This window comes from Ursus maritimus, unplaced genomic scaffold, assembly GCF_017311325.1.
Source record: "Ursus maritimus isolate PB19 unplaced genomic scaffold, ASM1731132v1 scaffold_27, whole genome shotgun sequence".
NCBI classification, from domain to species: Eukaryota; Metazoa; Chordata; class Mammalia; order Carnivora; family Ursidae; genus Ursus; species Ursus maritimus.
Window position 1 is genome coordinate 26,332,549 of NW_024425230.1, and position 14,304 is coordinate 26,346,852.

A 14,304-nucleotide genomic window follows, 5' to 3' on the forward strand; every position below is an offset into this window, starting at 1 on the left:
CACGGACCCACGGAAGGGCAAGGCGGCGGCCCCTGGGCGGCGGGACGGTCGTCGGAGGGCAGCCCCCGCGCCGAAGCCCCCTTCCCAGCCCCCCGACATGGCCCGGGGCGGCGGTCAGAGCTGGAGTTCCGGGGAGTCGGACGGGCAGCCGGAGGAGCAGGGGGCCGAGGAGACCGGGTGAGCTGGCGGGGTCGCGCCAGGCCTGGCGTCGGGGGCGGGGGGCGTCGGGGGCCGGGCGAGCCGGGGGCGGGGACTGAGGACCTGGCGAGTCGGCCGTCCCGGGTCCGGGATAGGGGGCCGGGCGTCGAGGGTCGGGGGCCAGGCAGTTGGCCCTCCGGGGTCCGCGGTCGGGGGTCCGGGTCGGGGATCTGGGGCCAGGCGAGTCGGCCGTGGGGGGTCCGGGGTAAGGGTCGGGGGCCAGGCGAGTCGGCCGTCGGGGGTCCGCGGTCCGCGGTCGGGGTAGGGGTCGGGTCCCCGCCGCGCACCCGCCGCCCCGCCCGCCGCCAGCCCGGGCGCCGCCGGAACCTCCGCGAAGGTTCTGGGCCTTTGTGGCGTCACTGTCTCCTCGCGGAACCTTCCGCCGGCGCCGAATAAAACCCGCGGCGGAGGCGCCGGAGGCCGAGTGCGGCGGCCCGGGGCGGCGGGCAGCGGGAGCCCAGGGCGGCGGCCGGAGCCGGAGCGGGGAGCGGGGAGCGGGACGCGCGGGCGGGCGGCGGGTCGTCCGGGGCGCGCTGACCGGCCTCGCCCGCCCCGCCCGCCCGCAGAGACAAGATGGTGAAGGAGACCCAGTACTATGACATCCTGGGGGTGAAGCCCAGCGCGTCCCCGGAGGAGATCAAGAAGGCCTACCGGAAGCTGGCGCTCAAGTACCACCCGGACAAGAACCCGGATGAGGGCGAGAAGGTGCGGCGGGCTCGGGCGGGCGCAGGCGGCGGCGGGGCCGGGGGGCTGGGGTCGCGGGGCTGGCGGCGGGGGCTCGGGGGCCTGGGGTCGCGGGTCCGGCAGCGAGGCTGGAGTCAGGGGGCTGGGGTCGCGGGGCCCGCGTCTGGGGTCGGGGCCAGGCCGCGGGGGCCTGGGAGACAGGGTCGCGGGCAGGCGGCGGGGCTGGGGTCAGGGGACTGGGGTCCTGGGCAGGAGGCAGGGTCAGGGAGCTGGGGTGGGGTGAGGCAGCAGGGTCAGGGCTGACTGGGGCTGGGGTGGGGGGCAGGTGGCAGGGTGGGTTGGAGCTGCCAGGGGCACTGGGACCCCTGGTGACCCCTGCAGCCCACCCACTCCTCCGTTGCCTCCGCAAGCCTGCACGCTGCCTGGTGTGTCTGGCACCCCATGGGAGACGGTTGGCACAGCGTTGGAGGGCAGTTCTGTAGGAGGGGCAGCTGGCAACCGGGGAAACGGAGGCACGCGCCACCAGAAGTTGTGCACTGGCAGGAGTGATGGGACGGGACTGTTTTGTGTTCCTTCCTTGTGGGTGCTTCAGCACCAGGGACAGGCCGCGTGTGGGGCTTGAGGACCGGGCAGGATTTGGTCTCCTGGCTGGTCAAGGTCGTGAGACACTGACTAATCACATTTATTAGGCAGGCACCGGGAGCTCTCTACCCTGACACATCATTTTACAGGAATAGTCCAGGTTTTCTGTGACAAATGGCCCACAGTTGATCCAAAGGACCAGTAATAGGCTGAAAAATGTTCTGCATAGTGGAGACCTGAATTAGATTTTCCTGTTCGGGGAACAGAGCCTGCTCGCTTCCAGAACACTCGTCACCCACCTGAGGAGGTGACAGGCAGGACCACGGACTGGTTCTTGGGAAGGCCGCTAGCCCGTGCCAGTGCTCTTTCCGTTTGCCACTTTCTTATAGAACTTGGGCAGTCTCAGATGGTTTTGGGGGCGGCGGGGCTCCTGTGGTAGGGGACAGCAGTGACACCCAGGCGGCGGGTGAAGCCGCAGGTTGGCGTCTGGCGGTTAGACCCCTGGAGCCGCCGCCGTGTGTGTGCCCGCTCCCCTGCCGGCGCGGGCTGCTCCAGGAGGGGTGGCTGCCGGTGGCAGTGATAGGAGACTTATATTTAGCCACATGTGCCGAACGCGGCTGTCACAAGTTTAACATGCTTTCCTGTAAGACCGTTTGCTGCTCACTCGCATTCTCTCGTCTATATTTAGAGGGCTTACTGTAGCTTTTTGAGGGCTTGGCTTTCTCCATGGTGTTGATGATTCACAGACGTGCTCGCGGGTTCACTGGAGCCTCAGGGTGAGAACTCGTCTAGGGGGAGCAGCTCCAGGCTTCTCGCTGACGGCTCAGGAGGCTGGCGAGAGGCGGCCTCGGGGCCTGGCTTCGGTCAGATCTCAGAGCACCGTCCAGGAGCATGTTCAAGCCTGGGTGCGTGCCCTTGGAGCGAGTCTGCTCGCGGTGCCCTGACGCGGTCTAAAACCTGCACTTGACCTCCGCGACATTTCCGTGGCTGTTGCCCTGTGCATCCGTGTCCCAGTAGACTGTTGGGTTTGCTTCAAGCTAGTGTTCACCTACAGCCAGGCACTGAATTGGTGTCACATAGCGAGGCTCCTCTCGGAGAGCCTGGGGTGGGGGTCCTGTGATGTCCCCACCTCTGGGGCACACGAGTCTTCAGTTAGCTGGTTCCAGCAGTCTGACCCCTGCCCGAGCCCCTGGCCCCGTCCTCCTCCCGCGTTGGTGGTGATGCCTTGTCTGATTCCTGCCTTCCCCGCGACCCCCATGCTTGCTTTCAGGCCCGCTGTCCAGCTGTGCCGCGCAGGTGTGGAACGTGTGCGGGCTGGCCGAGGGAACGGGGCGCACCCCGTGCACAGTTTGGGGGGGCAGTTGCAGTGAAGGGGGATCGGCAGCTCAGTGGCCGTGGGGATGGAAATCAAGGGGGTGAGGAGACGGGACACATCATGGAAACTCTGCCGTCATGGTCCCTGAGAGGAGACTCATTCATTCATTCACCAGATCCCTGCTTTCTGGTCCTGCTGTGCGCTGGGCCCGCGGTGTAGACGTTTTCCTTCTCGTGCGGGTCTGTGTGCGGTTCTTGTCCGTTTTCTCTGTCATGGGTAGAACTGGTCGAACGTTTCTTGTTCCTCCTAAGTTTGTCACTGTATTATTCATGTCTCTTCAAAAATAGATTAAGCTGGTCCTTTCACCCTGCTGGGAGGCAAGTGAGCCGGCTGGGGGGTGTTGGCCTTTGTTTTGTGCCCTGTTGTCCTGCGTTGCTAAGCGTTGGGCAGCCCGTCTGCTGCCAGGTGCTCTGTGGAGTGTCTGCTGGCCTGCTGTGCGGCCGCTTCTCCGCAGGACACTTGGGCGGCGGGTCAGGAACCCACTCTCTGCAGTGCGAGCGGGCACGTTCTGGGCTGTTCCCCTCATCGGCTTGAGAGGAATTCAGTCTTGTGGCTAATTTCACTGTAGTTTTTCGTTGGAGTAACAGATTTTCAAATTAAAAAAATCACACGAGACCGTAACAGTACGGGAAGCATCAGAATATAGAGAAAAACCCACCCAGTACACGTCACCCTAACTGCTATTCCCGTGCTGTCTGCAGGCGGCCTTTTGCGGGGTGGTCATAGTGGTCACCCTGGTAGCTTTGGTCAGCACCTGATATCCTCACAAATACTCTTCCGAATTGTGACATCATCCCGAAGTCATTTTTTCCTAGCTGCGTGGCGACCTCGTTAAGGTCCCGTGGCAGATGATCAGTCTGAAAGGTGAGCTGGTGAGAGCCGTGATCTCCAGCCGGCGGGGCAGGGGGCGACAGCCAGAACCTGGATTAGACTGGGGGACTGGGGCCGCAGGGGTGGGGAGGGCCTGCTCGTGGTCCTGGGAGCCCCCACCCTGTGCGACACGGCCTCTGATTAACTGCCCAAGGGACGGGTGTTCCTTTTGCTTCTTAGATTAAGCATTAGGTGTCTGGAGCGTCGGAGTGTTTGGGGCGTTTCTAGTGGAAATTCTCAGGAAGCATGCTCATCTGGTCCCTGATGTACAGACAGGCCTGGGAAGTGTGGGCTCCCGCACCAGGCACCTGCTCCCCACTCCTCAGTCTCCCTGCCGTGGAGAGGGTGGTGGTGAGTGAGGCCTGCTTCTTCGCAGAAACGCAGAGAACAACTGAGCACGAGACCCGGCTGCCTTGAGGACGGCTGTGATGTCCCTCGAGGACTCGGTTTGTCACATTACATAGTTATCTGTCAGCTAGTGCTTACTATTGTTTGTTAATCTGAGAAGACCTGGCTTCTCTGTCGCGATTCTGTAGTTGCACCCTCCAGCCCTCCTTCTTCTCTGTTTTATGGAACCAGCTGTGCTGTGGGAGATCAGACCCCGTCCCACAGACTGGAGGGGACTCTGGAGGGCACCCGACTTCCCATGTTCACTTCTGAACTCCCAGAATCGAGCCATTCATCTGCCCTGCAGGCATCACCCCGGGTGGGGGTACAGCCTGTGCTCAAGGAGCGGACACTGTGGCGGGGGGTGCGGCGCGAGCTGTGGATAGCGCGAGGTGGCGGGCTGGCCGTGCTGCCCAGAGCGAGGCCTGGCTTTGAGTCCGCGCCTCAGGCCGGCTCGAAGAGCGGGGGCGGAGGACTGGCCGGCCGGCTCCGGCTGCCGTGGGCTTGCACCGCAGGCCGGCGTGAGGAGAGCTGGGAGGCCGCTGAGGCGGTTACTGCGGTGACCTCAGCGCAAGGTGGTGGCCTCTGCAGAGTGGGTGTGGCGCGTGGTGAGAAGGGATGGATTTGGGATATTTTATAGTGTTCTAATTTATTTTCAAACTTCCAGGAGCGCCTGGGGGGCTCCGTCAGTGAAGTGTCTGCCTTCGGCTCAGGTCATGATCCCAGGGTCCTGGGATCGAGTCCCGTTTTGGGCTCCCTGCTCAGCGGGGAGTCTGCTTCTCCCTCTGCTGCTCCCCGTGGTCTTGCTCTCTCACTCTGTCAGATAAATAAATCTTTAAAAAAACAAAAATGAAAAAAACTTCACCTACCTAGAGAAGAGATGAGCGTGGGGCAGTGAGCGCTGGCTCCCCCGCCCCGGAACGTTTGACGACGCCTGCTTCACCTGCATGCTGCGCAGCCTTTCAGCCCCAGACAGTCCGACACGCTTCTCCAGGAACCCGGCACCCGTGTAGTCCCTGCAGTACACGTACCACATGTAAGAAGTTTGACCCTGAGAAAGGAATTCACCTTTTTTCAGTCGTTCCAACGTCTTTGGTAGCCGTTTCCCCCCGATCCTGGATCACATGTTGCATTCAGTTCTCCTGTCTTTTAGTTTTGCAGAATGTCTTTCAGTGTGGGTTTTCTGACACTTTTTTTACAACTGGATTCCGTTGACAGTTTTGGCCAGAGCGTGATGTCTTAGCGCCGGGAAACGAGCCCTGGGAGGCAGCGCCAGAGGGTTTGCGGGCAGATGAGGCGTGAGGGGAGAGGAAACGAGGTTTTGGCGTCGGCAGTAACTGAGACAGGGAGACTGGGCTGGGGCCTCTGGGGCCGGGGCCGGGGTACGGGTTTGCACACAGTGTCTGCAGCGTGCACGCGGACAGCAGCTGCTCACGAGGCATCATGCGAGTAAAGTGAAACAGCCCTTGTGCACTTGGAGGCCAGCGGCCGCGGCCAGGAGCCTGGGTTTCACCAGGTGGCGGGTTACGCCCTGGTCTGGCCTCACTGCCACTGGCTTCCTGTGGGGTGCAGCGGAGGCTGGGAGGAGTGTCCCTTCTGCACTGGCCCTGTGTTTCCCTGCTCCGCAAGGGGAGCGACGGAGCAGCCCATGGCCGGCTAGTGTGGGGGACCGGGTGCAGAATAGCCCCGTCTTTGCATTCATCACGGGGGGTCTGCGTGATAAACAACTCAAGCCTTCTCTCTCTCTTTTTATTTTAAAGTTCAAGCTCATATCCCAGGCATATGAAGTGCTTTCAGATCCAAAGAAGAGGGACATTTATGACCAGGGTGGTGAGCAGGCGATTAAGGAAGGAGGCTCAGGCAGCCCCAGCTTCTCTTCACCCATGGACATCTTTGACATGTTCTTTGGGGGCGGGGGACGGATGGCTAGAGAGAGAAGAGGTAAGTGCTTTTAAAGACACTAAGCAAGTTTTATAGTTTTCAGATCCCACACATCCTTGGAATCAGGGCAGATCATATCTTAAAAGGGATCATTAGCTTTAAATAGTCCCCCCTCTACAGGATTCCGGCTACTTGGAGCCTCTTAGCACCTGGAGCCCTCACCTGACACCTGCAGACACTGCCCGACAGGGAGCACGTGGGGCGTGAGCAGGGGGAGGGAGGAAGGTCATCTCGCCTTCCCGAGTGTCCTGAGCCGGCCTGCATGCGAGTTCTGGCTGGCGCTCTGCAGGGCGTCTCCTTGCTCAGGCCGCTCCGAGTTGCCGCCCTGCCTGCCTTTCTCTCTGGAGCGCGTTGTGGTCAGCAGCTTCATCCACAGGAGGTGAACGAGGGCTCCAGGCTGCCGTGTCTGCGTTCTGGGGTTTGCTTTTCCAGCCCTTGCCCCTGCTGAGCCACCAGCTGCCACCTGTGGCCATTAGCAGCGGTCCCTGGCTGCCCCTTTCGCCTGTCTAGTCTGCTGTGGACAGTCTGCTGTGGACCTTGAAACCAGATAGCAGCTGAGCTTGTTAAGATCTGGGTGAAGTCAGCAGGGATAAGTCCTCCGCTGGGGTTTACAAAGGGTGGTCTGAATCAGCAAGAGGCCCCGGACGAATAAGGCGGTATTTGTTTTCACGGTATAATCGGCTTTGAGCTTCAAAAGCCTGGCCGTCCGCTCTTGAACACAGGGTGCTGAAAGCCCCGGCCCTGTGTCGGGGTTGCCAGCTTGTGTACTGGACGACGTAGACACGATGAAAGGCGCGGGTCCCCTCCTGCCCAGCGCTCACAGTCTGGAGGTGAATAGCTTCACACCCTGAGTCCAGTTGTGTCTCCACCTGACAGCCAGTGAACAGGGACAGCGTGTCTCCGCGGCTGAGCGCGCCCCATGGGCAGCCATGGGCCATCCGACCCTGGCCTGGCAGTGGGCAGACAGACTCCCACCCCAAAGACAAGGGCCCACAGATAAGGTTTCAGCAGAGGAAAGAGTTCCCACTTGGCCACAGATTACAGAAGGGCTCAAAAAGGGAAGCGCGTGGGGCTCGGGGAGGAGTTTCAGTTACAGGTGTGCAGACGGTGGTCACCCCTCCTCTGTGAGGGAAGGAAGGGCTCCTTTCATGGGGAGACTCCGAGGCACCGCTTAGGTTCCCACCCCCCCACCCCAGTCCCACCCCGGTCCCTCTGGCCTCGGGTTTGTTCTTAGAAAGTAATGGTGAAAAGTCTTTTTGTCGACGTCTATAAATGAATGATTGGCTCACAGCTACAAAGGGTGTCCGTTCTCATGGTTGGGGGGGGCTGAAGGCGGGGCTGGGGGCGCCGATGCACCGCCTCCCTCGGGAAGGGAATGAGTGACAGGCACGGCTCGGCAACCAGGGCTCACAGGGCAGTATTTCATACCGTGTTACTGACTGTTCTGTTTCCCCTTTGGTAAGGCAAGAACGTTGTCCATCAGTTGTCTGTAACTCTTGAAGATTTGTATAACGGAGTCACGAAGAAGTTGGCCCTCCAGAAAAACGTAATTTGTGAGAAATGTGAAGGTAAAAATGAATGTTTGAGTCCCTTAGATCTGGAAACGGTTCTGATTGTTTTCTGATTCAGAGAAAAATCATTTTTTATCTTTTCAAATGTAAGGGCCCAAACCGGTGGCCTAAGGGCCAAATCTATTTTAGTTTGCCCTGTGTATTTTTTGTTTGGACTTTTAAAATTTTAACACGTTGATAATTATTTTAAACATGTGAAAGTCACGATGGTTCACCCAACTTAGGGGTCAGCAAACTTCTCCTGTAAAAGGGCCAGACAGGGAGGGTTTTAGGTCCCTGCAGCCGTGGGCATAAATGGGCAGATGAGCCCGTGTCCAGTGAAGCTTGATTCTCAGAACCACGCAGTGGCCGTGGTTTACCGCCCCTTGACTCACATGTAATTGTAACTAACACAATTTTTAAAAAAAATAGGATTTTTTAAGAGAAGTATCTGGTGACCTCAGACGCATGTTGTCCTGAGGTGGCCGAGTGGGGCTGCGCCCTCCGGGTCTCTGCGCCCAGCCCCCTCGGCCAGCTGTTGGCACGGCTGGAGAAGCCCCCGTAGTGAATCAGGCCCGGCACGCCGAGGCCCCAGACGCTGGCGATCACGTGTTCACATCTAGATGTTCCCTGCTTGGTTAGATCATCCAGACTCCACACGTTCTTGGTGTCCCATGTAAGGGCCCCTACGACCTGCCCTGGCGCCCGCTGGGACGGGCTGTCTGCGGAGGAGCCGGGCGCTCGCTCCCGCGTCTCCCCCCAGGTGTCGGTGGCAAGAAGGGGTCTGTGGAGAAGTGTCCCCTGTGCAAGGGCCGCGGGATGCAGATCCACATCCAGCAGATCGGGCCGGGCGTGGTGCAGCAGATCCAGACCGTGTGCATCGAGTGCAAGGGCCAGGGGGAGCGCGTCAACCCCAAGGACCGCTGCGAGAGCTGCAGCGGCGCCAAGGTGATCCGCGAGAAGAAGATTATCGAGGTACACGTGGAAAAAGGTGAGGCCGCGCAGCTCAGCACTCCACACGGCTGGGAGTGCTTCCGGCAGCTGACCGTGGGGCGCACAGGTGTCTGGGGCCTGGGCCCTCGCGGCTTCACTGCCATTCCCATCAGCAGCCACAGCTTGCCTGCTGCGGTCAGCTTCGTCCAGATCAAACAGAACCCCGTTGAGGTTCTCCAGTGCTCCGAAAGGTGCTGGACCTTGATTCCGGTTAACCGCCCTCCCCCTTCTCAAACCCTTCCCTTGGAAATCACTGGGAGTCTTCTTCCGGGCCGCCCCGGCTGCTCACTGGCCATAGAGCTCGTGGAGTCTCAGTGGCTGTGGGCTCCTTCCTGCACACGCGTCCCCCCCGCTGCCCAGACTCTCCCAAGTACAGCCCTCCCCTGTTCTTTGTGCTGCCTGACACCATCGTTTTAAGGCCTTTCTCCTTGTTAGCTGTTCTCCAGGTATTTCCGGATTATTCTGTGGGTTCCTAATCTGGTGAATATGTCCTAATGAGAGATGAGACCAAAGTATAAAAAGCAGTACCCAAAAGGGTGTTCTGAAGGGACTTCCGTTTAAGCCTCTGTGACTGCACCACCCCCAGAGCCCTGCCCTGTGCATGCAGCAGGAAGTGGGTGGTGACCGTGGGGGTCCAGTGGCGGGTGTGTGTGTGGGGAGACGTGGCCTCTTTCTCGTGGTGATCCCAGCCACTGCTGTGGTTCCCGTGCCCACGAGACTGGGAGGTTTGATGAGTAAAGGCCCCCAAAGGACCGTGTGCCATCTTCCCAGCTTTGTAGAAAGTACGGTTTTTAAGAGAAATGCTAATCAGCAAGGACGCTGTCTCACAGGTATGAAAGATGGGCAGAAGATACTGTTTCACGGAGAAGGCGATCAGGAGCCTGAGCTGGAGCCCGGCGATGTCATAACTGTGCTTGATCAGAAGGACCACAGTGTCTTTCAGAGGCGAGGCCACGACTTGATCACGAAAATGAAGATTCAGCTTTCTGAAGCCCTTTGTGGCTTCAAGAAGACGATAAAAACGCTGGACGATCGAATCCTCGTTATCACGTCCAAGTCGGGTAAAGTCTCAGAGGCGCGCCTGTGACTGTGGTGCCGGGTGGGCGGCTGTGTGGGACCCTGCTGGCCGCTGGCCCAGCGTCACACTGGGGGTTAGCATGACTTGCTTTTCTCCCAACTTTGAAGTCATTGCTAATGACTAGAGAATTTTATGCATTTTTAAAATATTCTCCTAGGAAAAAAGAACTGAGAGTCAGGGGGCAGAGCCCCCAACAGGAATCTTGGGGTCTAGCACCGTAACTGGGAGCTGCCAGTGTAACTGAAACTGTAAAAACTTAGTCTGGTAAGAAAAGAGCAGGTCACAGGCAGTGGCGGTCTGTCATCCACGTGCTCTGCAGTGTCTGTGCTGCTGATGACTCGTGGGAGATGCTGTAAAGTCAGATTTTCCCGAGAAGACCTTGCCCATCAGCTTAGCCTGGGCTGCTCGCATGCGCACACACCCGGGCGGGGGCAGACATGAAGCCACCTCTAGGGAACATGAAGGTCTCTCGTCCGCATCAGAGCGCGTCTGGGCAGGGGTGCTGGTGGCGGACACACTGGCTGTGAGCAGAGCTGCCGCCGCCGGGGTCAGGGAGTAGCTGGCGGTAGGCATCTGTCTGGGCTGCGGTGGGACGTGGCCCGCCTATCCAAGGGCAGTGGTGGCCAGTGAAGTGAGCAGACCCCAGAGCTGCCTGGCCTCTCTGCTTGCTTCGCGCCCGTGGCCTTGTTCTGTTTCTCTGCTGCTTCTGTCTTTGCGCTGTTTCCTCCTCCTCTGGACTTGAAAGGATACGGAGTCTATATCCAAGCCTTGATCGGAGTTTTTTCCTTTTTAAAACTTTATTTGGAAACAATGACAAACTAACAGAAAGTTGTAAAAATAAACCCAGTACCAGGATCCCCCATACGTGATCTGGCCGTTGTTAACATTCGACCCCGTTTTGGGCCCTGCACTGTTAACACAACACGTGTGAAACTGTGAGACGCGACCCCTCCCCAGTTCCTCCCTCACTTGAGCGGAGAACTTTGGGGACTGCAGGTCGCGAGCCGGTGGGAGTTCAGGGCCTGCTCACGTGGCCCAGCTCTGACTGTGGCGCTGAGGGCACGAGCGGGCCAGCGTCCGCAGGGAGGCTCAGGAAACCTCATCCTCCCGGCCACAGCTGGTGGGTGGCGGGGCTCCCAGTGTCCTGCATGCATGCAGCGTCGTGTCGGTGACCTGGGGCAGAGGAGACCCTGTTCCTCAAGTAGTGACAAGGAAGGGCCGGGGCTTCAGCGAACCTTCTGCTGGAGACTTCTCTTGTTCTTTTTGCTCATTTGTACTTCTCTGTGTGCTATCCTTTTCCTTCACTCTGTCTTTTCTCGTTTGGGCTTGTCATTCCTTCGCTGCTGCTTTCTCCTCTTTGTGCTGTCAGGGCGTGGAGACTCAGGATCTGAGGGGAAGGTGTCCTGGCAGCCGATGGGGGCCTTCCGCAGGTGGCGTCCCAGTCCCCAGTTAGAGGCAGAAGCGTGAGGAGTAGGAACGGAGAGAGGACCGCCGAAGGCCCAGCGGCTGAAGGCCCCGCGTTCCTGCACAACCCGAGGGTCCTGGGTGCCTTCCCTCGACAAGACTGCAGTCTGGGGAGCAGGCTGCTGAGTCACCAGTGTTGGGCGTCCCCTCCCCGCCCCTACTCTTTCTGCACGCTTTCTCCCTTCTTTGGGCGTCGTTACTGAGCTGAAGAGCTTACTTCTGGAGAAACCCTTGTGCCCTTTCTTTTTCGTGTTGGGGGGAGATGGTATTTTTACATATGGGCCAGAACCCCAGAGCTTTGGGGCCTAAACCCCGTGATGCCTTTTGAAAGTGTGTTGTGGGGGATCCTGGAGTGTGGGCTGGACTGCCTCCAGCTCCCAGACGCCAAGGTTCCGATTCCTGGTTCGCTTTTTACCCCAGTTCACCTTGTGCTGGAGGCGCCAGCACGTTGCCCCCCACCCCAGCCCCGGGGGTGCCTGCCGCTTTCCCCCCAGCCTGGGCAGGGTCTGCCGCCAGGCCACCCCCATCTTCCTGCTCCGTAACTGGACCTTCTCTGGGCAGGCGAGGTGATAAAGCACGGGGACCTGAGGTGTGTGCGTAACGAAGGGATGCCCATCTACAAAGCACCCCTGGAGAAGGGGACGCTGATCATCCAGTTTCTAGTAAGTTCCTGATGGTCGTCTTCGCGGGCTGGGTCACGGCACCTCCGTGGGGGGGGGGGGCAGCTGCTACCGCTCGCTCCTCGTCCCCCACAGGTGATCTTTCCCGAGAAACACTGGCTTCCTGTAGACAAGCTTCCGCAGCTGGAGGCCCTGCTGCCCCCGCGGCAGAAGGTGAGGGTCACGGACGACATGGACCAGGTGGAGCTGAAGGAGTTCAACCCCAGCGAGCAGAACTGGCGCCAGCACCGGGAGGCCTACGAGGAGGACGATGACGGGCCGCGGGCCGGGGTGCAGTGCCAGACGGCGTGAGCGGCCGGTGGCTGGGCTAGCGCCACCACTGTAACGTTGGCACAATGAAAACGGCATCGCCTAACGGCCTGGTGTTTGGGGTGTCCTGTGTATGTGTTCAGCCTTCTCAGGTGCTGGGTGTCTTCTTGGTTTTTGTTTTTCTTTTGGTTGTCACTTAAGTTATAGCTTAATTTATATTTAAATGTTTCAAGTGTAAATCACCTCCAGTCTGCATATGGAATCTGTTCATTTGCATTTTCAGGATACTTTTGAGATGCCAGTGACTGCACTGACACCTGCTTGTGGGGGCTTGGCCGTACCCTGTCCGCCAGTGCAGCCCCTCGCAGGGCCCTAGGCACTGCCTCCGGGCGTGGCTGCCCTGCCTTCCCTCCCCGGTTTCTGAATCTAGATTCTAGGTGACCCTTGTCCAGAACAAAAGCACATCTGTGGACTAGGTTTGGCCCCAGGGCCTGGTTCACACAGAGTGGGCTGCGGGGCCAACGTCCGTGCTGCTGCTCTGGGGCTGCAATGGGTGCACGATCATCTCTCTTGGAAGCTTCCGGAAGCTTCTGACCGTTTCTGGCCTTGTGGTGAGGACAAACCAGTGTTATTAAGTGAAACGCCGACATAACTGTCTGCTGGGGACCCCACACCTTGTTCTCTCTGGTTGTGATAATTTTCTGTTGGCAGCCTTTGCAGTGCTCTTCCGCCAATGTGCTTACCGTAAAGAAAAGGACACCCACCACGTGCCCCCTGAGGGCAGCAGCAGAGGCCGTGGGAGCAGTAGCCTGTCCTGGGCAGGCACAGACGTCCATCTGCACCCCTCCCAGGTCCAGCTCCCTTCCAGAGATGGCTCCTCTGGCTGCACGGCCATGGGACACAGGGCTTCCTGCTCAGGGGACGTGGTTTTGGCAAGAAGCGCGCTGCCTGGGCTCCGCCGTGCTCTGTGGCGTGGGCCGCCTGCCCATAGGGACGGTCCTCACTGCTTCACTCCCAGCAGGCAGCCACAGCTCACACGTAGGGTCACCGAAGCCCTTAGCCGTCACTGGGCCCTTCCTTTCCACAGCCGTCGGGAGGAGAAAGTGCCTTTGAGCGGCTGGGCTACTGCGGAGGTCGCGCGTCAGACCTGCCCTCCCTTGGTTCTGCAGAAGCTGAGAGTCTGACACAGACCACGGCCGCCTGCAGGAGGGTGAAGGGGCCCATCAGGCCCACGCAGTCGGGGGGAGCTGGCTTGGGGGGGACCAGGCTCCAGCAGGACCGTGAGGGCGGGCCCCACTTGCTCAGAATAGTGCCTGCTTTGACCGTTGGTCAGGACAGACCTAAAACCTACCCTTCCAGCCAAGCCTGTGTGAAAACCCATTTACAAATGGACCACAACTCCAGGGTGTCCCGTCAGTGCCACGACTTCCTGACTGTCACCACAGAGCTGCTGTTGAGGGGGCGGAATCAGGTTCGGCTCGATTCCTGGTCGTGGAGATGGGATTTGGAGGATGTTGCTTAAAACGGACTCCACCTGTACATCTGTCACTTCAAAATTAAAACTGAGCTGGGATGAGAGACAAACGGCTCTGGGTGTTTACGTTTTCTTGAGCTCCAGTGAGGGTGTCAAGTGCCACACTGGCGGACGGGGGCTTGCGCCTGGGGCGCCTGGGGCGCCTGGGGCGGGGGTGAATGCGGACGTCGCGCAAGCACTCCAGGTGGAGGAGCGTCCATGGCTCTGGCTACAGGAGGGCCACCAAGGCCAAGAGGTGGGAGAGGCATGTGGGCTGTATGCTGAGGGTGACGGGTTTGGGGACAAGCACACGACCTGACTCACAGGCGTATGAAGTCATTAATGGAAAGCACCAAGCTTCAGGGTGTGAGCCATCTCCACGCAGGCCCCGCTGAGGGAGCACTGGCTCCGGCGTCACGGAGGCGGGACTGGAGCCTGGGGACGCCGTGCAGGCAGCAGTCCACTCAGGACACCCCCTCTCTGCAGTCGGGTGCAGTGTGGCGGGTGACGTTTTAGGGTATCAGCCAGCCAGCCAGATAGCCAGGATTCCAGAACACTCCCACCGGGGCAAGTACCCTGTTCCCTTCAGGACCCCATTCTGAAACAGATCGGCTGCTCTGTCCCCGTGTCTGTGGGGCTCGACCCCCTCAAGAGCGAGCCTGTACTTCTCAGCTGGGAGGTTCAGGGACTTCAGATACTCCTCCCGCCCTCACACCCACAAGAGGGCAGCTGAAAAAGCC

General features: G+C 59.6%; 1 protein-coding gene across 1 annotated transcript; it reads left to right on the plus strand.

Annotated features, from left to right (window-relative positions):
• Window positions 1-49: 49 nt before the first annotated feature.
• Window positions 50-13,635, plus strand: DNAJA4 (DnaJ heat shock protein family (Hsp40) member A4). The gene is made up of 8 exons (XM_040642916.1): window positions 50-177; window positions 765-903; window positions 5,857-6,037; window positions 7,501-7,605; window positions 8,351-8,578; window positions 9,411-9,641; window positions 11,684-11,784; window positions 11,878-13,635. The coding sequence occupies exons 1-8, from the start codon at window positions 98-100 to the stop codon at window positions 12,091-12,093; spliced, it is 1,281 nt and encodes a 426-aa protein (XP_040498850.1). The 5' UTR covers window positions 50-97; the 3' UTR covers window positions 12,094-13,635.
• Window positions 13,636-14,304: the final 669 nt, after the last annotated feature.